At 45.2% G+C, this 24789-nt stretch overlaps 1 protein-coding gene across 1 annotated transcript in view; it reads right to left on the bottom strand.

Moving 5' to 3' along the window:
* The window catches only part of LOC130586553 (EF-hand and coiled-coil domain-containing protein 1-like), a 32753-nt gene extending 12068 nt beyond the window's left edge, over positions 1–20685 (bottom strand). The window contains exons 1-2 of the mRNA XM_057387392.1: positions 19685–20685; positions 18003–18409 (exon numbers count right to left, since the gene is read on the bottom strand). Coding sequence (XP_057243375.1) covers positions 18003–18409; positions 19685–20320 — 1043 coding nt within the window. The 5' untranslated portion in view covers positions 20321–20685. The remainder of the gene's footprint in view (positions 1–18002; positions 18410–19684) is intronic.
* Positions 20686–24789: the final 4104 nt, after the last annotated feature.

Here is a 24789-nt window from a genome sequence, read left to right as displayed (position 1 = left end):
CAAGAGCTGTCATTCAAACACACTCATCAGAAAAATGGGAATTCAGGCCCTTGGGTCCATAGCAGGACAGACATGAGGCACAATTCCCAGTATCCCTTGAAGCACTGTTGATTCCAGCTCCTAGAAAGGCCATKCAGGACCAAAGGTGACTCCACAGTGTGTCACTGATGTTTAGGAAGGAGTTGAGCAAACCCTTGGCCAGTGGCAGAGCTCCCAGGCCTGCCTTCATTCCAAAAGAGTTTCCTGTGTGCAGCCCTTTAATGGGCTCCAGACATGGGGATTTTGTGGGGATGTTTCAGTTGCTGCATTTCCCCACCCAGACTGAGCAGGACTCTAGGAAATACTTTTCTCTGGCCGTGTCCAATTTGACACGGGCAGCCCTGCTGTTATTCAGTTGAATAGTCTCCATTTSCTGATGCTGGATGTGGGACTGGGAGCTGAGATGTTGAACAGGAGCTGTTTCTCTCCCGTTCCTGCCCTTGCTGCTGGCTGGGACCAGCCCATGGTGGATGGRGACAACTGCAGGGCTGATCCCTGAGCCTTCCCTTCCTTGGTAACCCAGCAGAGCCACTGCAGCTGAAATTCTGAGGTCTGCTCCTTCTGCAGGAACTGTCTTTGTTTCCAAAACCAGGGAAGAGTCCACAGTGATGCCATTGCTMGTGAAATAATGAGGTTGTGCCAGTGGTGGGGACAGGATTTATGGGAATTACTGGTGTTCACATGGGTGTGACTTCCCTGATAGCTCAGAGAGGAATTGGCACTTTTGTGCTTAGGGAATTGCAAATAAATTCTGCTGGTGTTGTGTTCTTCAGGCTCAAACCTGGCAYATCAAACAGGGTTTTATCTCCTTTCTGCTACAGCTGCTGCTTCAAAGAAATGGKTTTTTTCCTGTCCTTGCCATTGCCTATGCAAAACCCAACATCAGACCAAGTTGCAGGAGGATTGAGGATCTCCCTGTGCAAYCCAGAGACACAACTGTAATGGGATGGAAGCACTCCCTAAATGGAGCATTTAGAGCATTCACAAACAGCTGATCCCAAAGGTGTGCTTGTTTGCCCACTCTCCTGTCAGATACCAGCTCATGTGACAGTCAATTGAATTATTAAATGTTTACAGTGAGCCCCAGAACTATGTGACAATCACCTTGGGCCAGTTTTTAACGCACCCCAAAATAGCAAAACAGGTTTCTGAAGGACTGGTTTGGATTTTAGCAGYGACCTGAAGCAGAGGTTGCTTACAGAGCTGAATCAGGAGCCAATTATTGTTGGGATTTTCAGTTGCTCCTCCAATAAAAGTGGTAATCAAATTCCTGAACCTTCTCAAACAGAAATAATCCCCCAAGATGGAGCTTTGTCATGTAGAATTCAAATCTGATATCATGAAAATATCACCAGTGCCTTGATTTAAGGCTCTCAGAGCCTGCTTTGAGAACAACTCCTGATGCTACATCTCTTTCCCATATAACAATGAGCTACAGAAACCCAAACAAAACGTGAGGTTTACAGAAATGTATTGATCTGGAAATGGCTACAAGAASAAATTAGGAACAATGTGCCTGGAGTTTCACCCTGTCCTGTGCCTGACAGGGAGCTACACTGGGGGCTTCAATAAAGCAAATGCAGGCACAGAGCAGTTTTTCTCGGGTTCCAATAATCAGTATTTTCACAAATTTACACACACACATTATGCAGATGGATTTTAATTGTCAGATTTTAATTGACTTAAAAAAGTTTATCCTAACAGACATGTGACATCTTATCTGAGTATTTAGTTTCTCAATTTCCCAGGACCCTATTATTAATTTTGACAGCCTCATTGCTCCCCGCTGAGGATAATCCTGTTGTGATTAAATTGTGTGGAGCGTCCATTCTCCTTCTCTGCTGCCCCTCTTTGCCCACCAGAGTGAKCCTGGTGTGGGCTGGAGCCTGGGACTTTGTGGGAGTCCACAGCAGCAGCCACAGGGCTGGCAGAATTCCTGCTGGATTCCTGTTGGATAGACCCCTCCACTTGTTGCTCTGGAATAAAACCAGGCTGTACTTCAGTACAGTGGAGACAAAAGGTCCCAAATGTCTTGCAGGGGGATTAAAAAAATAAATTGTCTTTACTGTTTGCAAGCTCTGTCCATAGCTACATCACTCTGAATTGGAAATATGTGTGTGGGCAGACAAAATTTGTTTGCAGAACAGCCTTTTGTTCCAAGGGTGGGATTAGCTGGGTTTTGATGGTGTTGGTTTCTGTGAGGAAAATTGGATTTTGGATGACAGCTATGCTGGTGCTGCCCTCACTGASTTCTCACGTCCCTGCATGATTGCAGAAGAAAATGTAAAAAAAATCTCAGCACCCACGAGATGCCACCTCGGAAGGATTTACTGTGTAATCACTGTGAGCCTTGCAAGGACTCAGTGCCTGCAGCTCTTACAGTTTTTAGGTTTTGCCAGTTTAGTTTCAAACAATAATTCCAATGCTTGTACTGCTCCTGGCAGGCACATCTTCCATGGAGYCTCTGGATTTGCCCCCTTCCCAAGGCTGGTGTGGCTGATGGGGGTGTGAGACCTCCTCGTTCTTCTGCCAAGGGCTGCAGGTACCAGCAGCACCAGGGGTGACAGGCACCTCTCCAAACCACCCCTGAAGCTCCCCAAAAGATTCTCCAACCTCTACAAAAGCTGCTGAAGCCACAGTAACATCATTTTGAGGCAAACACCTTTGATTTTTCTCCTACAAGATGTATCAAACCCAAATCAAACCTCACAATCTGCCAGAGCAGACCCCGGACCGCTGTCAGACCCAGCTCAGCTGGTGCAGAGGGGCACTTTCCTGAGCAATCACTCTGTAATCCACATTTAAGTCGCTTTAATCAAATTCTTTTTCACTCCCCGTGGGTCTGTGAGCACCTGGGAAGTGCTCCAAGGATTGATTTTAGCATCACCAGAAAACCTATCAAACGCACACATAAATTTTAGTAGAGTACTATGGGTTGTTTTGTATTTGTACTTACTTGCCAGCACAGCATCAATAAGCATGGGAAAAAGTTTCTTAAGTTRAAAGTTCAAAAACAGTCCATAAAGGAAAATTTCTCCTGGCCCTTGGTGGGGATTAGACCGGCAGCTTTGAAATCTGATAAAACGTGGCTTGTTTTAAAAAGCTGAATTTCCTGGAGAGGAAAATCACAGTGCCAGGTTTAAAATCCTGGTGAGTTCTCCTTGTAGGATAGAGCAGTTCAGTGGGAAGGGACCCAGAGCCATCATCTAGTCCAAGTGCAACTCTTCCAAATCAGTGTTTGCTTTTTAAATTGTCTGCATTTGATATTCATGATGGAGTTCTCTGGCATTCATAGCACACAGCCTTCCCCAAGACATGTATTGATGTGAACAGATTTTAAATGAGATTTTTCTTAATAATCAAACCAGATAATTTCATCATGCTCCTTTATCATACAGACATTTATCTGGGCCTCAAATATTCAGRACACAGCCTGTGTTTTATATTTTTGGTTCTGTCAAGGACGTGTAACCTCCACAGTAAGAGATTTCTAAATTATAAACTTGAAAGGTTCAAAATATTCAGAAGTCCCCAGGCAGAGCTGGACAGTACAAAATAATAACATCTATTGCACAAAGTCACATTCTCACTTTCCCAWGTAAACCACATTTTTCTGGCGGCATGAGTTGTTACAATGATGGAAATAAATCTGATAGCACATTTGAGTGGCTGTAGAACAAGGATCAATAAAATCCTCTGCTGTGGGAGCAGCAGCACTGCTGAACATCCAGTTCCTTGCATTTCTAAGGTAAGTTGGGGTGATTTTGGGGTGAGTGCTTTGCCCCTGTTGGGAGTGAATGATCCAAGTGGGCTGAGTGTGCCATGCAGGTGATAACTCCTTTTGTGCCATCCACCTAAGCTTTGTATTTGTGCCTGGCTCCTCTCCATTTGTGGAGTCAGGCTTTTCTTATATTCTTGGAGGGGTTTTGAAGAAATTGAATACTTCATTCCTTTTTCCAATGAGATAAAATGTTATATTTCTATGTCAGGACTATCTGGACTGAAATGAGAAAAATCCCTCTTTTCAGGGTTATAGGACACCATTTTCTCTCCCTGACAGTCCCAACAAAACCAAGTYAGACCTGCCTTTATGTACAGAGAGAAGTGAGGCACTTGGATGTGTGATACCACAGAGATTGTTGAACAGAATCTTCAATTTTGGATATATGTGCAAAAACCAAGGAGCTCGGAGTGAAGTGAGCAAATGTGCACAAACACCCAGGTATTTCCCTGCAGGAAGGCTAAATGGATGCGAATATTAAAACACATCTTTTATTTGTGATAAACACACAGAATTTGGAAAAAGCCCTGCTTGCCCCCAGTTCTCGGCCCGTGCTGGGAAACTCAATTCTCTTACAAACAATCTTTTTCAATTCTGTAGGGAAATATTTGCTGTGCCAGCATGTCAAACACACTAAGCCTGGCTTTTCAGATGAACTGTTGCTGCAGGCAGGCRGGGATGAAAAGGCTCCTTGCAATATTGGTGTGGCTGTCCCTCTCACACAAAAGCTGACATCTCCATTGAATGGCCCAGCCCAGCAGGAGCTCCCGGGCTCTCCATGGGCAGGAATGAAGCGATTGGAGACTGGACAATAGGCATCCACTCAGGACACRGCCAGAAAGGGAAAGCCTGACCTAAAGGCAGGGACTTGTGCAGGGGTTTGTCACAGCAGATTTTGGCTGGGCCCTTCAGCCACCTAATCCCAAATCCTGCTCATTATGACCCACGAGGAGCAGCTTGGGAAGAGTGGGCAAGAAATCCTGTGAGAGGTTGCTGAGGGGGAAGTTAAGGCTTAAAGATGAGAGTCAGAGATTTCCCCAAATTCAAGTTAATATTTATCACTGTAGCTCAGAAATTCTTCCTACCAGAGGAACGGTTAATCCACTTTAAATCCTACTAATCTGCAGRTATCAGTGATGTTTGTGCATCTGAATGAGAGGCAGTTGTTACAAAAGATTAAACAGCATCTCTGAGTCTGTAAGACACCTTAGAGGTGATTGTAGCACCAGTAACTGATGTAGTAATAGCTACCCTCTTCTGAGGTCCTTAAAAMAGCTTTTTAGAAGGGGAAATTGGTGTGAAAAGATGCAAAGCTGTGGTGTGAAGTGTGAGTCAGGGCTCAGCTCAGAGCACAGCTCCTCTGAGAYTGAAGGTGTGAGGTGAGCTCCCTCCTCAGAGCTGGCATTCCTGCAGAGAGGCCAAGGTGATGTTAGAGACTCAAACCCTTCTTTTGTCATTTTATTCTATTAAAGGCTCAAAGACAAGACCTACAGACAAATTATCATTTCCCCTGCTCTTCATGTGTCTGGTGCATCCATAGTCCTCCCTGGCCTTTCACTGCCGCATTTCAGTAATTTCCATGGTGACTCTGATCATGGAGATCTCATCTTTCTCTTTAATACCGGCCCTGTGTTTTTTTTTCTATTTTAGTTGTTTGGTCTGTGTGACCTGTCCCTGAGCTCAGCATCATGCAGGAAGGTGCTCCACAGCCTGTGGGACCCACGGGGTGAGGATCACTTTGTTTTCTGTCTCCTTTGAACCTGCCCCCTGCTTTCATGAGCTGCCTCCCAGATCCCATGCTTAGAGACTGAACAATTCTTCCCCATTCACCTTCTGAACGAAAATTCTACAGACCCATTTCTCTTCTCTCCTCAGTTATCTGTCTTCCACATCTGCAAGTGGCTAAAATTAAAAAAAGGTGCCCTTTTTTCACATTTGTTGCCTTTTCAATGTCTCTTCCAGTTGAGGTGAAAGGATGAGTTTCTTTTTTCTGATACACTGTTCTGTGAATGTGAATAATTATTTTCTTTGTATTGTTCTGTATTCCCTTTGTAATACATTTTAATATCATATTTGCTTTCCTCCCTGCAGCTTTGTAACTGAACAGATCCATTCCTAGAGTATATAGTTATATTAAACTTTATATTAAACTCAAAGTTTGAGTTCTAAAGCTCAAAGATATTCTTCAGCAGTTGTAGTAAACTCTGAGTTCACCACTGTATCTGTATCACTGGAGCTGGAAGTGTTGTTTGAGGTGGGTTTTGGTTTTTTCCCCTGCCCAAAAATGAATCCTTTTTCATTTATGTGGCACCTGCCACCACCCCTCCCTCAGTGTATCCCAAAATCATTCTGCAATTCTTCACAGTTGATCCTGGCTTTTCACATCTTGACTGAGTGATTTTAACATTTTTATTTTCAGCATTATTTTACCTAAAAATCAAATGATAATCACAACGTTGTAGCTTTCCTTACCATGTGGAATAAAGCCTATTTTTCCAACTAAAACGCAGCCCAAAAAAACACGTTTCCAGACCGCCAGTCATGGCTGAAATCAAGATAAGGGCAAAGTYAGGTATCCAGCTCCCCTTCAGTGGATCCTCTGATCTGAATCCAAGCTTTGTGATTCCAATGCACTTTAAGTGGAGACATGAATCAAATAACTGAGCTGGAACTTCAGTGCTTTTATTTCCAGAGTTTGGTTCAGGCTCACCTCTGAACGATGGTCCCTTCTGCAGGGTTTAATGAGACAGAAACAACCTGATACATCCTGGGGCTTAACATCAGACAGGGTGCAGCTTTTTAAGCAAAAATGGATCTCTTAAAATATAAAATCTGTAATGAATTTACAATGCATATCATCCCCAAGGTGCATCACCAGTGTGTGCAGTGTGAATTTGTTTCATCGAGGAGGGAGAGAAAGCCCTTGAAATTTAAGGATACACAATCTAAGCCACATAAGGTTTTCCACGCCTGTTTTACAGCACTCACCGCTGACCTGGAACTTTATATATTATTTTCTGGGCCAGATCACGGCTTTACAGAACCACTTACAAAGTACTGGAAAAAATAACACATTTTTGTAAAGCTTGGCAAGGCAGCGTTTGTTCCCAAGGTCCTGGAAGGACTTTTGCCACTGAGAAGTTACTTCATTCTAAGCTTGGTTAAAATACAAACCAAGATTCAAAAGCACTGGTTTGCTTAACCTCACAAAAAGTAACAAATCCCAGAGAGAGCACTCAGCTCTCTGCACGCTGAACTGATGGATGATTCCAAAAACAAYGCAGGACACGGTTTGCTTTCTGTATTTCAGCAGCTCCCCCAGCTCACATCCATCTTGCCTACTGCGAGCTGTTACAATACTCTCCCTCCAGCACAGAACTTAATTAAAATGAGCCAGTCTTGTGCCAGCATTTCAACTTTCTTGGAGCTTTGTTGCAGAGAGATGCAGGACCCCGTGCCAAGGGCAGCCCACACCTGATGGCTGTGTCCTCCAGGCAGGACTGGGGCTGGAAAAGGGATGGAATTTCTCCGTCGAAGGCCCATCCTGTGCCCCCATGAAGCAAAGGAGCACCGAGCTGAGCTGTGCCCCATCCCTGCGCTCTGCTCGCTGCGCACTTCGATTCCAGCTCCCGTTCCCCGGGTCAGAGAAAGGCTGCCCAGGGAGGCAGGAGGAAAGAAGGGGATGCTTTGACAGCTCCTTTTTCATGGTAATGACCACAGCAGCTCCCTCTGCCCTCTCTAGGGCCTTTTCTTTTTTGGAGGGGGAAGGATCGCGTTCAGCGCTGCCTTCCCGGCACTGCCCGGACACCGCAGGGCTCACGGTGCCTTTGTGGAGTCATTGCTCTTCTCAGGGGTTATTTGCTGTTTGTTTCCTGGGTATAATGACGGGTAAATGTGGATTAATGGAATTAAAGGTTCGGTTTGAGGACACGAGGCAGCAAAGCATCAATTACTTCCTGGCGATTTCTGCTCCGTGAGTCACGCTCACTCAGGAAACAGAGATCCATTAATTTAACTGATCCATGGGAACCTGCCACAGGAAAGCTCCCTCTGCTTGGAAGAGGAAGAAATAATTTCTGCCTTTCCAGCATTAATAATTTTCTCTGCTAAAAACAACRTCATTTCATATAGAGGTAATTTGGATTAAAAGCCAGGTGCACCCTAATCAGAAGAAAAGACTTGTTTGACGCAAGACATTGCTGCTTGCAGCAGCWGGGCCTTAACTGGTGAGGCTTGAGAACTGCAATTTAAGCATAAATCACTTTTAATACTTGAAAACAAGTGCCAAGCCTTAGGGATTGACAGTTCCTCAAATTTATAAACAGTACAGGTCCAAACTCTCAGGATCTTAGATCCTTAATGACGGGTTTTTGATGCAAAATCAAAGCTTAGATCGTTCACATCCTGCACAGTATTTACCTCAAAAGCTTTAAACTTATTTAATTTTCAAGTTTCCTGTTTTCAAAGGCATTTGAAGCATCCTTTGGAAACTGTAAATCACGATGAATTAAAATCCCCAAAGCAAAGAGAGCAAAGGAGGCACAGAAGGAGGGGAAAGGGAGGGAAGCAGCGAGTGTGAGATTGACAGCCCAGGAATAAACCTGGTGTGTAATTCTGATATGGAGAAAATAATCACAACTTTCCTGAGAGATACCAACCCCTGGCTGCACTGAAAGGTCTTTTGTTCAAAGGCAGTGCATTTACCCAGGAATATCCTGCCAGTGGTGGGAACATTTCCCAGCTGGAAAACTTCTGAAAACCCCATCACCTCCAGCAGCACAGCCACAGCTTCGCTGGCAATAGAAACTCAGAATGCTCTTATTTTTGGTTTTCTTATTCTGTTTGCTCTGCTGAAGGAACTCTCCCTAGGGAATGTGGACTGCACTGGAAATTAAGCAGAGCCAGATACRTTCATTAATGGAAACACAGACCTCTCAGACTGAGGACCAGCTGCTCTCCTAACTTTTGCTTTATAACAGTTCAGATATTTTCCTATTATTTTTGTTTGGTTGAATTAGAAATCTGAGCAAAAAATATTTTGCAACTAAGGAAACTGCCTCTTCCACGTGAAACCAAAGTGAAGTATTTAATATAATTTCTTTTTTGTATCTTAAAGTGGTACTTAGAAATTGGATTTATTATTGTCATCCAGATAGTGATGGGGGGGCTCATGGGGTGACAAGAGGGTGATGCCCCACCAAGCACAGCTGTGGCCCCCACCTGTCCTGTTGGAAATGCCACCCTTGCCCACTTGCTGGCACAGAAATAGGCAGGAAAACCTCCTGTTCTGCAGCTTTCACGAGCATTGGCTTTGCTTGGATTGCTCGTATCTGTGTCTTGTRTAATTTGTGCCAAGCAGTGCCCCTTAGACCCACCAGCTCCAGGAGAGTGAAAACCCTGCACTCAGAGCTGGGCTTAGAGCTGCCAGTGCTGTGCTTTAAACTTGGCTGCCCTCAGCTGCTTTGATGYTCAGTGAACTCCTGCCAAGGACATGTGCTGGGGTCAAGTACAGAGAGCGACAGCAGAGCAGATGTGCACTGAGCACCACATTTTTTCAGGGTTATGATTCATGTGACACCATGAACCCTCCCTGRAACGTTCTGCTGACASCAGAGGCTCCTCACAAAACAAAGCACAGGGCCTGGTTTTCATTCTGCAGGTTTATTGAAAGGTTTGGGGGTTCCCTGCTGAAATCTGACYGGCAGCACTCGGTGCCTCTGCTCCTGGAATGGATGGGGGTGCTGTGATGGCAATGGCACTCAGAGCACAAGAGAAAACTCTCCTCCCCAAACAAGGAGGGACTGCAGCCCACATCAGTCACAGCCTCTGTACCATATTTTTCATGAGGTTTTAAGAACGATGCTGTGAAGGCTGAAATTAATTGTTCCACAGCAGTAATTTCCTAACGATGCCTTGTGCTCAAAGCTGGCATTTGCTGGCCAACCATTTCTTTTTTTATAAAGAAAATTTCTTTTTTTATAAAGTGCAATCCTGTGTGGAATGGTGAGCAGAGCACAGGCAGCTCCTGGGACACAGATCCCTGCAATAATGGCCAGGCTTCAGTCTGTGCTTTATGTTTCCAGCCTCTGAAGTTGAGCTSTGACTTTGTGATCCCTTAAGGACACATATGCCTATTCATTTTCCCCAGAATTTGCCAAATTTYGGGATGGGTATTATGAAAAGTTATTAAAATGTATAAAAATTCCCTTTTTTTCAAAGTTAAGGATTGTTTTCTGTACTAAAGTCTCTTGATGGATTTTACAGCTTTCAGCTTTGCTTGACTTAAGCACACAGACAGGTTTCACATCTGGAATTGTGAAAATATCACGGAATTAGAGAGWGGCCTGGGTTGGAAGGGACCTCAAAGTTAATCTTTGCATCTTTAGGAGATCGTAAAGATCTCCTGCCACAGGGGAGGTGGAACTGGGTATCCCTGGATGTCTCTTTTCCATGATAAAGGGCACTTTGACCAGCTCCTCCTCCTGCCCTCCTTCTTCCCCCCACAACCTCAGCCTGTCTTTGAATTCCCAGTTTGGGATTATCTGAGGGCATGAATCAGTAAAATCAGAYGCATTTACTCCAAGTTTTACTCATAATGCAGAACATTATTTTTTAGGGGTTTTTTTTAATGCTTTGAGGGCATCATTTTCCTTAGGATATGACTGCAGTTTTCCTCAGGTTTTCTCAGGGGTTGCAGCTGTGAGCAGCTGAGGTTCAGATACCCAGGCAAATCCAGGGAAACGTGCTGGGTATCACAAAGAGGACACTGCCAGCCAGGCATGAGAGAGGCAAACATCAGCCTGGATTTCAATCCTGCTGCTAAGCAGGCAGATGAGACTCTGATAAAAGCTGAAAGGACACCCAGGAGAACGAAGGGAAGGGAGAAGCACAGCAAACATGGGCAGGGATTCAGCAGGAGACCCAAACACAGCAAATATTTGCAGGGCTGCTGAGTGACTGTCCCGTGCCCCTGGAAGCACAGAAATGGCCTGTGCTGTGTTTCCTCTCATCAGTGACATTTATCAGCTCACCCCCARCCTCCTCAGAGCCCAGGGAGGTTTAAATGCTGCCTGATGCCACTCCTGGGTGCCCTGCTCCTGGCAGGGTGCTGAGGAACACGGGGGTATTTAAAATATTTTGTCCTTGCCTGTGCTATCCTGAGGATGGGGTTTAGGAACTCAGCTCRGCTGTGGGTCTGCAAATTCCCAGGGAAGACATGGAGTCAGTTCATTTACTTTCAAGGTATTTTCCCAGCTTTCCAGATAATTTGCTTTCACACAGARGAACTTTTTAAGGATGAAATGGAATAATGTCTGTGCAGCTGTCACACCCTTCCCTGGCTGAAGCAGGATGCTGAAACCGAACTTCTCACCCGCAAATCAAAGGGCAGCTTGAGTGGACAGGTCCAAATGCCCTGATCACACCTTTTTTATGATACACAAATTTTAATGGCTTTTTGCTGGATTTGGGTTTTGGTTCTGTTTCTTTTTTAAGCATGACATCAACAAATTTCCCTCACTTCTAGGGTGACTTCACCCACTTTGTTACATCATTGAATGTTTTGGGTTCTTTTTGAGAGATAAAGCCTCCTCCCCTGCAGATCACTCATCCTTCTGTATTCTGAGACCAGACCATTTTAGTAAGACAAATTAGTTGAATCTCTTTGAAAATGTGGGGTTTCAGCAGCTGTATTACAATTTACTYTGTTTTATATTYTGAAGGAAACTGASACACAGAGCAAATAATCCCWCCTTACTGCTTTAATAGAACTTCTYATCYTCATGAWGCAATTTTCAACTTTTATGAAGAAAATAACAAATAAAATTTCATCCCTTTTAGTCTTTCACCAGAATAAAAAGCTTAAAAGAATGCAGAATTCTCTGTTTGTGCCTGAGTATAGGTGATCAGCCCTGTTTGATTTTCAAACTAACTCCTGTAAATTGACAGAAAAGTAACCTACACTAAACCTGTCTGAGATACAAGTGGTAGATTTATTTTAATTTCATCTCTGGAGGGGCTCAGTAGAGTCCTTAAGTATTTTATACCAAATTTGTGCACAAGTGCCTGACTGAAGCACTTGTCAATACCCTGGTCCTCTCAGGATCTTGCCCTTGGTAGTTTTAATTCAGATTTTTGTCAACCTTAGACATCCAGAGAAGATAAAAGGCCCAATTTCCAGCCACAGGTTATATTTTGAGGTTATACATTATTACTTTGTCTGACAAAACCAGCCTGAAGAAAAGGCAAACTCAAAAATATCTGCTGGCTCTTCAAAGCATYTGTTAGGGAGATGTGGCCAACTTGCCTGAAGTAAAATATTTATTGCCCCATGTGTTCTTGTTCCTCCTCTAAGSCCCCTTCCAAGCCTCTCATGGGGACTCAATCTTTGGGTTTGAAAGGGCTGGCAGAGTTGAGTTTTTTCTTTAAAGCTATGGCTGAGGTATGAAATCAATCTTCATTTTTGGTGGGGCATAAGATGAGATGGGCAATATGTTGATCACSCAGAAAGTTTGTGCAGTGAGAGGGTTTGGTACTGGGGAAACTGCACCAAGSCAGGGCAGGCAGGYRAAGCAGGGAGGTTTCCTGGATTTCCAGGCACTCATTCAGGGGAGAAAAGCTSCAGAAACACTGACTGCACACCCCCTTGGATAAAACAAACCCCTCTGGTGTAGGAGGGGTCAGCATGATCCAAACAGGCACAGAGGGGCGGAGGATGCAGTTAGGGGAATGAAGTGAAGGGTTTGCTGTTATTATGGGAAGCTTTGAAAGACTCTTGCTTTTGAAAGAAAAGTAGCCCTTCCACAGAAAGAGATGCTGAACAATTCTACATTTCCAAATGAATGTATTTAAATGGCTCCGTACAGTTCTCCCTACCATGTATAACACTTTCCATTTTCCCTTTTTGCGGAATCAGAATGTTCCTTTAAAGCATTCTCAATGAGACCAATAGGATTTTCCTGCTTAGCTCATGGTTCTTCCATGACTACAGACCCACAAGTAGCCTAAGCTTCATATGATGGGGTCATATTCACCTGCTCCTGCTAACTTCTTCTGTGGTTTTTGGCAGACTTCCCTGTGACACAAAACTTCTCACATTCTTTAGCAGAAAACAAGATCAGAAAAACTTCTCTGTGATACAAAACTTCTCACTCTCTTTAGCAGAAAACAAGATCAGCTACAGGCAAAGTTAGAAAATAAAATGCCATCAGTTCACCCAGAAGAATCTGAGTGCTTTTACAGATGAGGCTCTGCAAAATAACATTTCATTTTGCTGTCTGTGAGATTGGAAACCTCTGGTTCCCTGCCTGCCACCAGTCCCTGTGGCTGCCCAAGGATGTCCACATCACCTGCAGCTCTGTCCAGCACATGCACACCCACAGCCTCCACTCAAGTTTGTGGAACAAATTGCCAAGATGCCCTTCATCTCTCAACAGCAAGGAGCTGGCATTGATGACAGCAGAAATTGTCCAGATTTTCTTTATTGTCTATTAAAAAAAAAAAAAAAATAGAAGAGCAGTTCTAAGGTGCCTAAATATAAAAGATTACCATTCTGATTGGAAATAACCTAGTGTAGACATCTTTTGTTCATTAGTGTTTCCTTCCTAGGGCTTCTCTTCCTTCACTTAAGGAGCTGATCCTGTATCAGTCTGGAATATTTCCCTATTCCTCTCCTGTTCCTGGATTATTGATTTGAACCTGCTTGGTCCATCTTGTTATATTTTACAGAATGAACGATAACCTGAGCAATTACTGGAAAGATCAGGGCATTGGCTCCTGAAAGAGTAGAAAAACAGCACTGCTTCCAGTATAAGATCACCTAGAGCATAACTTTGTGGACAAATTGACACAGATTAAATAAATAAATGGAGGAAATGAGGCTAGAGGCCTCGATCTTCATATTTACAGGAGAAYATGAAGGGCTGAGCAAGCCTCTCTGCATTCCATGCCAAAAGGCTTCCTACTCATTAACACATAGAAATGCTGATGGATAATTAAGTAATTTGGGAGACAGACCATGCATATGGGAAGCATTTTTGGTATTTTATGACCTCTTTCACTGACCTATGTAATTACTGTGCTGCTGACTAATACAGCAACATAAACCCACGGTGAACATCTGTATTATGAAGTGTATTTCAATTCCAAATAACCTTTCTTTTTATCTGTTACATGGGGATCAAAAAAATGGCTGTTAAATTGCTCTATTGCCTCCAATGCTATTTAAGTGAAAAAGAATATATATACTTTATTAAGTAATCAATTTCTAAGCCACCTCCAATGTAGTACAGAAAACAGAGCCAACTTACATTTGGCAAGAACAATTCATGTCAAACCAATCTAATTTCCTTTTCTGACAGGGCAAATGGCTCAATGGATAAAAAGAAGCAGCAGATGTGACATTTTTACTGTAGTAACATTTTTATACCTGGGATTTTTTATTAACAGGACTTAGAAACCATAGGACTATATTAGAATACATGGATACCTAATGTTGGAGCAAAACTTACTGCAGAAAAAAAAGAGAATTTGGGGAACATTGGTTAATGATTTGTCCTCTGGGAAAAGCTCCCTGGGCAKCACTGCATAAAAATGGGACTTGTCTGACTTCCTAAACTCTCCTGTAATCAGACATTGGGAATTATACACTTTTTATATAATACCAATGATAAATATGTCATTTCTTGTGACATTTGCTTCCTCTGAAATGAACTGAACTCATGCTTTGCAGCAAGGAATTTCTTGAAGTTTACCTTTGAAGTATCTGAGCTGACTCGCTAACTTGACAGGGATTAAAAACTAAAAGCTAAAAGATTATCCAGACATCACATGAGGAGGAAAGGGGACAGAAACCCGACACATTCATCAGGACAGGAAGATCAGGATGTGCACCTGAAGACAAGAACTGTGAACTGTTTGGTCAATCAGGTTGGTTTAGGGAACTAATGATGTGACAGGGACTTTTCAAACCCTGGCACAGGAACCTGTGCACTCAGAAAAAGCTCATGTTTAAGCCATACAAACTTGCAGGAATATGAAACGAGGAATAGGTGATTTTAATTACATGCTCCAATTTAGGACAACATTTAATCTCTTGCAGGTCCTTAAGCACTTCCTTGAATAAATGAAAACTGCACTGCTTCCTGCATCAGGGATTATAAATTAAGGTCATGGCTGTGATTCCAGATCTAAATGACAGTGAGAAGGTATCAGATAAAGGTCTAGGAGAGGGGGTTTAGGTACTTAAGGAGCTTTTAAAATCTAGACCTAAAAGAATAAATCATTTCCTTTATAAATATGAAACTGGAAAGAGGAGCAGTGTGTAACGTACATAGATTGGACTCATTCCTGAATATGATCCTCTGTGGAAGAAAACTGACTTTAGCTGGGGGAAACCTGTGGCTCACCAAGCCTGCTCAGAGCAATTCTCAGGAGACATTTCTGCAGCTGTAAATGCTTTCTGCAGCTCACCCAAGCCCCCACCCATTCCTCTCCACCACCMCCTGGAAGCACCAGTTCCTGCCAAATCCAGGTCCTGCTCACAGACTCTGTATGGCACCCGGCAAAGGAGAAAACTGCTCAGGGGAGCAGTGACTGAAACACAGCCTGAAACAACCAACAGCACAGGTGACATTGAAACACAGCCTGAAACAACCAACAGGACAGGTGACATTGAGACACAGCCTGAAACAACCAACAGGACACGTGACATTGAAACACAGCCTGAAACAACCAACAGGACAGGTGACACTGAAACACAGCCTGAAACAACCAACAGGACACGTGACATTGAAACACAGCCTGAAACAACCAACAGGACAGGTGACATTGAGACACAGCCTGAAACAACCAACAGGACAGGTGACATTGAAACACAGCCTGAAACAACCAACAGCATAGGTGACATTGAAACACAGCCTGACATCCAACAGCACACGTGACACCAACTGAAACACAGCCTGAAACAACCAACAGGACAGGTGACATTGAGACACAGCCTGACATCCAACAGGACAGGTGACACCAACTGAAACACAGCCTGAAACAACCAACAGGACAGGTGACACTGAAACACAGCCTGACATCCAACAGGACAGGTGACACACTTGCCAAGTGACAGAATCCTGTGGGTTCCCAGCTGTCCCTTCCTCACCTCCCCTCATCTCTTCCCCACCCCACCTGAGCTACACCCACGGATCTGGACTCCTGCACACCAGGAGAAGGCGATTCCTTCCCAGCACAGGAGAAGCCTGCGCTGCCTGAGCACCAGAGTGAGGAAGCAAARGGACTGGGACAGGCTGGGATGGCTGAGGCTGTGTGGAAAATTCACCTTGAATTCAGCCACGCTGCTGCTGAACCCCTTCACCACCCTAACATAGCTCTGCACTGCTCATTAACAGTTTCCTGCCAGTCTGGGAACCTCTGTGCCACACTGGGCAATGTGTGGAATAATGATGTTCCATGACCACAGGCATGCGAGTCACAATCATCTTTATGCATCTCTAAGTTGAAATGTTTACACCAAGAGCTGTGGAGGTGATTTACAGCCACSAGAGACTCTCAGAATGTRGGAGCTGGCCTGGGCCTCTGCCTAATGTGCCATGGGGCTAAAAAAGGGGTGTAGCTCCCAAATGGTCAGTCCAGCACCATTCCTGAGCTTTATACTCACTTTAAAACAGCATGCAATTTAAAAACAAGTACTCCAAATGATGGTTATCTTACAAGGAACATGTAATTTACATTTTTAAACTTGCACTATTTGTTTTGATGYAACCCATCAAGTTCCTGCTCTCCARGGCAGTGGACATTCCTTATTGCCTTCGACCTGTTTGAAGGTGATCCTTTTTATCCTTCATCCTACTTGGGAAAAGCAATTCTACAGGACAAGAATTCATCTCAAATCTTTGGTGCTCATGTCAAGGAGAACAGCAGAAACCTGACAARTTGTGTGACACCTTTTAGCAGCAGGAGTTGTGTCATTCATCCAAGGACCCCTGACAGTCATCCCGAACACTACGTGCCCTCGCAGTGGTTTTTAAATTCTATAGATGTTTAAATAAATGCTTTTATCTTCTTTGATCTTCTGCAACCGTACAAGTATCAACATACACAATGCTTACAGAAAGACACTGGATAAAATGGTTATTTTTAGAATTTCCTCACTCCATAAAACAGTACAATAGCTAAGATGCCACAAATAACTCACTATGAATTCTTCTTATAAGCAGAGGAAGTGTGAGTTTAGGAAGAGACAAGGACTTCAGAAGATGCAATTTATTAAAATACTAGATTTAGTAACATTAGTCAATATATATATTTATCTACAAATACTGACTTTKCTTCGGGTCAGTGAAAATATAAACTAGATTTAATTCCATACATCAATCTGAAACTTGGGCAGGAATGCCTAACACTTAATAACCATCCACGAGTCCAAGTTYCATCTGAGATAAAAAGCAACAAAAGCAGTGAACTATTAAATTTGTGACCAACTTTCTGGCTTCTGGAAAGATTCATTCATGCTATTACAAAAGTGGGGTTTAGTTGGGGAATGTATATTTTGTTTGAGACTCCCACTATATTATTTTGTGGGTTTAGGAACATTTCAGCTCCTGTCTTCTCATTCTCACTAGGAGTATTACCTAYCCTGTCAGTGAAGAAGCAGTGAAGTTATGGCAAGTTCAAAATCACTGGCCAGAAGTTGGCCTTGTGTGCTTTTCCCCAATTCCTAGGGGAAAGATATTGTTAAAGATATTCTTTTATGAAATGGAGTGTGAGCCATCTGATTACAGCTGGCTTGGGATGTGACCTAATGACCAGGAAATGCAGTGAAAAAAATAAGTGTGTTGGAAATGGTTTCTGGAGAGTCAGGAATTTGTTTTGGAGCCTTCTTGAAGCATTACCATGTTGAGTTCTGTTGCTGTGTGTTTGAGGAGTAACTTCAGCTCTCTGTAGATCAGCAGCCTTCCTTGGCCTACCTTCCACTGGATGCTCTCAGCTCTCTCATGGATAAGGATCCGTAAGAGGAAATCCAAGAAAATGGCTAAGCAGCTTCTGATTTCTCTCTGGCTACATTTTACRGGATATATCTGGAGATGTTTTACAAGCCACAACAGTGATTCTCAAATTGACTTGTATTCCAACATTGTCATTTACAGGCATTTTTTGATGCACCCCAGCTTACCTGTAGTGCTGCAGTTGTGMCTCCAGCTGCTGAATGTACATTTGCAGATGTGGCACCTTGTTGGCTTTCACTTCCAGCTCCTTCACTTTGCCAAGGCTGTTCAGGACAGCTAGTCTGGCCTCCTCCACCTTCCTCCTCATCTCTGCCTGCTCCCTCTTCAGGTTGCGATTGCAGTCTCCCAGGCTGACGAGAGCTTCCTGGGAGCTCTTCAGCTCCCGCTCCAGCTCCTGGTTGAACCTGATGGCTTCTTCAATCTGCCCATCCCTGGAGCTTCGGATGAGCTCCATTTCCTTCAGGACACTCTGGAGGGACTCATTCTGCGAGTGGTTCTGTGTCAATGGTCTCTTACTCCCTACGAAGCAGCTTCCCTCCTCTTTATGGTTGGCGTGGCTCTTCCGCAGTCCCACCTTTCAGGGGCAGAAAGCAGGGAGAAATTGAAGTGTTTAAAAGCAACTGCGATTATAATTCGGACTGAAAATGACTGGATGTGTTTTGTTGGGGTTTTTTAAAATCACATATAGTCAATCAGCAACTAAACCTACTTAACCYTTGCCAAATACAAAGAAACAATATCTGGAAAGTGAACTTTAATACCTAGCTATACATTTAATTTTCAAATTACTAATTATTGTGTTATTGCACAAGTTTCTGCATAGCTTTAATGTCATTACTATGGTCTGTACTCAGAAGCCAAGTAATGTGCTGAGAAAGATATTTCCAATTAAGATGTGTCCAGAAGAAGAGAGCAGAGAGCAGCCAAGGGTGTTCTGGAGCTCTCCTCTTCGTCCTTTTGATTCTTCCTGGGRCCTCTGATCAGTGACCTCATGTTGGCTTCTGATTTCCTTTCCCTTTTCAGATGAAAATGGCAAAAGTGGGTTTGATCTGTCTGGCTGGATGTTGTGAAGAGGAACAGGCAGCTACAGCAAGTGGAAGTGTCATACGTGGGGCAGAGTTCTGTGAGTGCTGTGTTGGTATCAAAGCAGACCTGATCAGACCTGCCAGAACAACTGGTGAACACTATCCTTCAGTGCTCTGCCTGTTCCACACTATTTCATGCCAGAGCAATTTAACTGCTGTTAAGTGTGTATGTGCTTCACTCGAGCCAGCACAGCAGAACCAGCAGAAACCAGCCCCAGAATTAATGGGGCTCTGCAGAGGAGCCCGAGACTATTCATCAGCTTGCCTGCAGAACTGGCTCCAACTCTGAGCTCTCGTGACCATGCTCTGAAAAATACAAACTTCTGATTTTTCTGAGGCTTTTATGACGGAGGCAGTGCATGTGCTGTGCWGGTAAGAATCCAAAAGTTCTTACTTTTACTTCAGGAAAACCCCTGCAATGGTGCACATGCAGTATATGGTCTCAGCACATCCTGACTGCACGTGCAATAGAACAAGCAGCAGCRTTGTACACTTGGGTTTGTTAAGCTGAACTCCCCTACACTTTTAACAGAGTGCTAATCAGCCTGTCCCATATAGCACGGCACATGGATGGAGATACATTTCTCCTTAAAGCCTCCGTGCAACTAAACTTTGCTAAAAAGTTAATGCCGAGGATGAATGAGCAACCTCGGTCTCAGTCTGGAGGTGGAAGGGGTTATCAACACCGACTTCCCGAGAGCAGCATCGTCCCTCAAGCCCGGGCCACCGGAGCGGCCCCGGGGTGCGGTGCAGAGGCCACTCACCTGCAGCGCCAGGCACCGCGCGTCGCTGCTCTGCAGGGCGGCCCGCATGTCCTCCACCAGCTCCCGCAGGCTGCCGTTCTCCTCCTCCAGCTTGGCGATGCGGTCCTCGGCCTGCTCCAGCGCCACGATCTCCTCGTAGCACTCGCGGGAGCAGGGCCCCGTGGGCCGGCGCTCGGCGCTGCCCGCGTTCCCCGGGCCGGCGGGGTGTGCGCGGCGGCGGCGCCGGGGGCTGCGCAGGCGGATCTGGGTCTCGATGTGCTCGCTCTCCCGGCCCAGCGGCAGCCGCGGCCCCGCGCGGGTGCTGAAGTGGCCGCAGAGCCGCGCGTGGAACTGGCGGAAGGTGAGCTCGGCCGAGAGCCCGTCCCACAGCCCCGCGCACTCCTCGGCGTCCGCCGCCTCCTCCAGCCCCAGCACCTGGCACAGCGTGCGGAAATCCTCGCCGGGGATGCGGCCCGCCCCGGCGCAGTCCAGGTGGTGGAAGATCTCCTGCAGGTACTGGTCCAGGCCGGTGGCCAGCACCACGATCTCGTTCTCCACGCCGCGGTCCAGCCCGTAGTGGTAGGCGAGGGCGCTCACCAGCCACTGCGTGCGCCGGGCCGGCCGCCCGTAGGGGTCCCAGCCCTCAGGCGGCTCCATCGCGCCCGCCCGTCCCGCGGCGCTGCCCGAGCATCCCGAGCGATCGGCCCCGGCCAGCGGCGGGGCGGGACGGACGGGACGGGCGGGGCGGAGCCGCCGCTGCTTCGCTGCTGCTCCGAGGAGAGCCGGGCTAGCCCCGCAGCGGAGCCGCCCGCGCCTTTGTCTGTCAGGAAAAGGCGTTCAGGCAAAGCGGGCAGGTGCCACCCTGCTCCGCTTGTCTGCCAAGCCTGCGCCCCGAGTTTGTGTCTAATTTCTTAACTAATTTCTCTCTGGTTCCTCTTTAGCACGAGAGCATCGCCCAATCCAGTTTGACAAGCAAGGCTTGTGAACAACTAAGTGCTTGCGCTAAATTAGAAACCCAATATGCTTTAAGCCCATCACCCTTCTGTTCGCTCGGGTTTGCTCACCTCTGGGGATGAGGTGACTTTATGGTGTTGGTGTGTGGGTTTTAAGTTGTCTGTGATAGAGGTGAGTAAGTGTTTTAAACTGGTTCAAATGCTGAGCAGCCCAAAGCAGTGATTTGGTCTCTCCTTGGYTGGGGAGCAGCACGAGCAGGGCTCCTCCACCAGCAGGGACATGTCACCAGAAATGACGGTGGCACCAGAGGGGCGGTGGCACCAGCCGTGCCTGAGGTCTGAACAGGGTGGCAAAGCTGGGTGCTGCAGACAGGCTCCGGTACCAGCCCATGCAAGGAGTGGTCATGAAGAAGGTCTGGGGCCGTCTAAGGAGTCCTGTCGAGAACAGTGGCACACAGGGCTGGGACAGGGCTGGTGGGAAGGGTACAGTGTCCATGGCCCATCTAGCAGCCTGGGCAAGGAGCAGAGGCAGGTACAGCTACAGCATTGCTCGGGGAAGGACAGGGACTCAGTGCAGGTGCAAATGGGGCTCCTGGACAGGGGGTGTGGGTGGGGGTCCCCCCTGAGCTTAAGGCAGGTGTGCTCTGCTTGTGCCCTCAGGGACTGGACACTGCTGTCACTGTCACTGTCACTGTCATTGTCATTGTCACTGTCACTGTCACTGTCACTGTCACTGCCCCAGCTGCATGGGAATGTTGCCTGACTTGTGTCTGCTGTGTGCCATCAAGAAGCAGAAGCCTTTTGGAGGCTGTTGACCTTCCTCTTTGCTAAAAATCGGATTTCTGATTGTTTCCATGCKATACTGGTATCACAGGAGGCTGGCTGGCTGGCTGAAGATCTGTACTTTTGGTTTTTATATTACAGGACACATGTTCCCCYAGGGTACCCAATACTACAAAGGATCACCCTTCCTATTCTCAARGGCTGATTTTTATCCACCAGTGCTCATGGTGTATCCACCATGAGTGTATTTGGTATCTGAAATRGTTGTTGATGTGTTTTATAACTGTGCAGTGATTAAGAATATCCTGTCCAGTTCTTGGATTTACTTCAGAGTTTTTATTTCTGTGTGTGTTTTTAATGTGTTCTTGTACTTTTTAAGTGCATCTCTCCCATTTTCCTTTCATTCAAAGTGATTCATAACTTGCAACTTATATTTTTGGTTGACCTGAGGAGTGACCAGATGAGCYGGTTGAGTATAAATTCCTTATTTACTTTCATAGCCATATTTACCAATAGAACTAAGATTTTACTGCTGACCCAGACAAGGTTTGCCTTTCATTGACTTGTTCTCTAAACCTGCCTAGAGACATGGCATTCTTTTATTAAGCAKTCAAAGACTTTATGTTTATTAAGTTGTTCCCAGTTCTGGAASCACACTTGAGGATGAAACAGTCTTGAAGGATCCCAGTTGGAGAAAGAGCTGATGGGAAAGCAGGATGTAAGTGGAATGACCCTTTCTACTGGGGGAATAGTTGGAAATTAGAAGTATATAAAAATACTGCTTTTGAAATTACTTAACTGGAAATTTTTATTTTAAGAACCTCGAAGTTGCTGTGCTTCAGCTTGTTTGCCAACTCGTTGATAGAATTATGTTTTGCATTGGATTAGGTAGCTGGGGGGCTAGTTAAGAGATATAAACTACATTTATAGAAATTATGTCTCTAGCTTGACTATAGTTATATTTTATTCCTTGGTTCATAGGTGTTGCAGGACTGAGGATCAGCACAGCTTGCATTTAAGTCTGACATTCCAGGATTTTGGAAGTCTGGTCTTATTTGTGTGGCCAGGTTGGGGTCAGTGCACAGAGCCAGTCAGAACAGCAGGGCTGTGGAAATTGCTTCTTTTGCCAGAAAGGTCACTTCATTATTATAAAAAAAAAAAACAAAACATTATTCCTTCCAGACTCCTTGCTGTCAGGGAGAAAAGTGAAAATGTGGTGCTAAGCACCTAAAATTTGTTTTGCAAACCCTTTCCAATAAAGTCATACTGTGAATGTTATCAACSCTTTAAAAATTGTTGGTTCTGAAAACAGTTGCTCCCACAAGGAACTTCCGAGATGAGTTAAAACAATATTAGTGGTGCTGTATTGTTCTTGGCATGTTCCTGAAGTTACTCTCCACTCCAAAAATGTTGGGTGTTGTCTTTTTTGTTTGCTAGGCCCAGTGTGTTGGGACAGCTCTGTGTGTAAAGGAAGGAGAAATGGAATCCAGTGTCCCCATTTGCCTTGGGGCTCTGCTGCTGCCTGCAGCGTGTCCTCATTCAGGGCTTGCACAGGCAAGAGCCCAAGTGTGCACCAGGGAATGTGTGGGTACTGCTGAAAAACCTGCAAAAAGCTGTAAAAATGTTCTGTATGTTCAGGGAGTCCCTGTATGTCCCTGCAGCCCCTCTTGCTGCGGAGCCGGTGGGAAACCAAAGCAGGGAACAAACAGCCTCACCTAAATGCAGTTTGGTTTTTATCCTGAGTGGTTTTACTGGTTAGGCTGTGGTCTTGCTCTTGGCATAAACTATTTAAAGAGAAGAAATGATGTGTTGTGTAGCTGCTGAGGAAACAGCAGCAGCTCTCAGTAACCAGGTGTTGTGTTTGACATTTCTTAGCTACTCAGCATCTGGAATGAGGCTCTCCTGCAGTAATTGGAAAAGAGAGATCTAGTGTTTTCAACTTTATTTAGTGGTGCTCATGGGRTAAATAATTCTTCTTTATGAACAAATTTTGGAGTAAATGGAGGGGAAAATTGGAAATTCACAATAGGATGAGTGAGACTGTAATTTGGCTCATAGTGCTTCAGTCAGTGTTGCTCCTGGCTTTCYGTGGCTCTGGCTGATGGGTTTGGCAGCAGTTCCTGTGCAGGCTGTAAGGAGCAGACACAACCTGAGCCTTTGCTACCAGGTTTTGACTCCTGTTAAGATTGTATATCTAAATTACTTCAGGAAAGTATTTTTTTTTCCACAGGACTGATGCCATATTTTTTTTTTCTGCTGTAAATTATACTATAGGTTCTCAAGATAAATGTGTATTATTTAGATTTAGCCTTTTTAGAGCACTTTTTTCTCCTGGATATTCCTAAATATCGGAGATCACTAAATGTGTACAAGTAAAGGAATGGGTGTACAGTGGCTGTAAGGAGACGATGCAAGGAGGGTGATGGAGGCTTCAGTCTTGGTTTAGAGATCCCTTTTCTGTCTGTTCCCATGACATCCAGAGCCTGAAATCCCTGGAAAATCAGAATCAGTTTCACTGTGGGTGAGTTGGTGCACAGTCCCYCAGATGGCATCTGCAGAGAATGAAGGACACAATGAATGTGGGTGTCCCCTGCTCACTGTTCTGAGGGGTTTTGGCATTGCTGAGGATTGACAGCCCAAGCCTTTGCCTGAGTGAGTTCCTGGCCTGATGATTTGGGTTCTGCCATCGAGCAGGGCCAGGGTGTTCTGGTCGCTGCTTGCTAGGACTCTCTGTGTGCTTTCAATAAACTATGGCAGATCTCAAGGCTCTCATTTCCTCTTGAACTCAGCAAATCTCAAGCTCCTTTCACAGTGGCACGGCTTCAGCAAAAAGAGTGGAAAATGTCCTTGATTATAAGATAGGTCTCATTCCTGGGCTGCAGGTACAGCAAGGCCCTGGGGAAGGGCAGGGTGAGCATGCAGGAAGCTGTGACACATTGCCCAAACCTTTTATTTTCTCTCCGTTGAGTTTAAAACAGAAGTTTAGATCCAGCCTGGTCTGGCAGGTGCTCAGCAGGTGAATCTACAGCACTTGTGATCTGAGGGTTGAGGTGGACCACTGGCAATCAGGATTTGGGTTTTGAGATAGCGTAGGTGTGAAAGGAGAAGCAAAAAGGATCCTGCCRAGGTTTGCATCCTTCTGGGCTTTTCTGTGCTTTTCAGCTTTATGTGAAAAGTTTGGGAGCTCTCACTGTGTTTGCCTGAAAGGGATTTACCAATCCCCAGGGCTGGAGGCAGCAGCAGGTATGGGAATGGCACACAGGGATCCGTGCATTCTGTTTATGGAATACACCCCGGAATGCTAAAGCTTTTATCCATCAGCAAAGTGGTCCATGACAGTCATGTTTTTGTCCTGTTGGCAWTTTAATTTCCATGCAGCTGCTTTTCTGC

This window comes from Malurus melanocephalus, unplaced genomic scaffold, assembly GCF_030028575.1.
Source record: "Malurus melanocephalus ecotype Western Australia unplaced genomic scaffold, MMel_1.1 scaffold_1202, whole genome shotgun sequence".
Taxonomy (NCBI): Eukaryota; Metazoa; Chordata; class Aves; order Passeriformes; family Maluridae; genus Malurus; species Malurus melanocephalus.
Note: the sequence above shows the minus strand (reverse complement) of the source record. Positions and strands in the feature narration are given on the sequence as shown.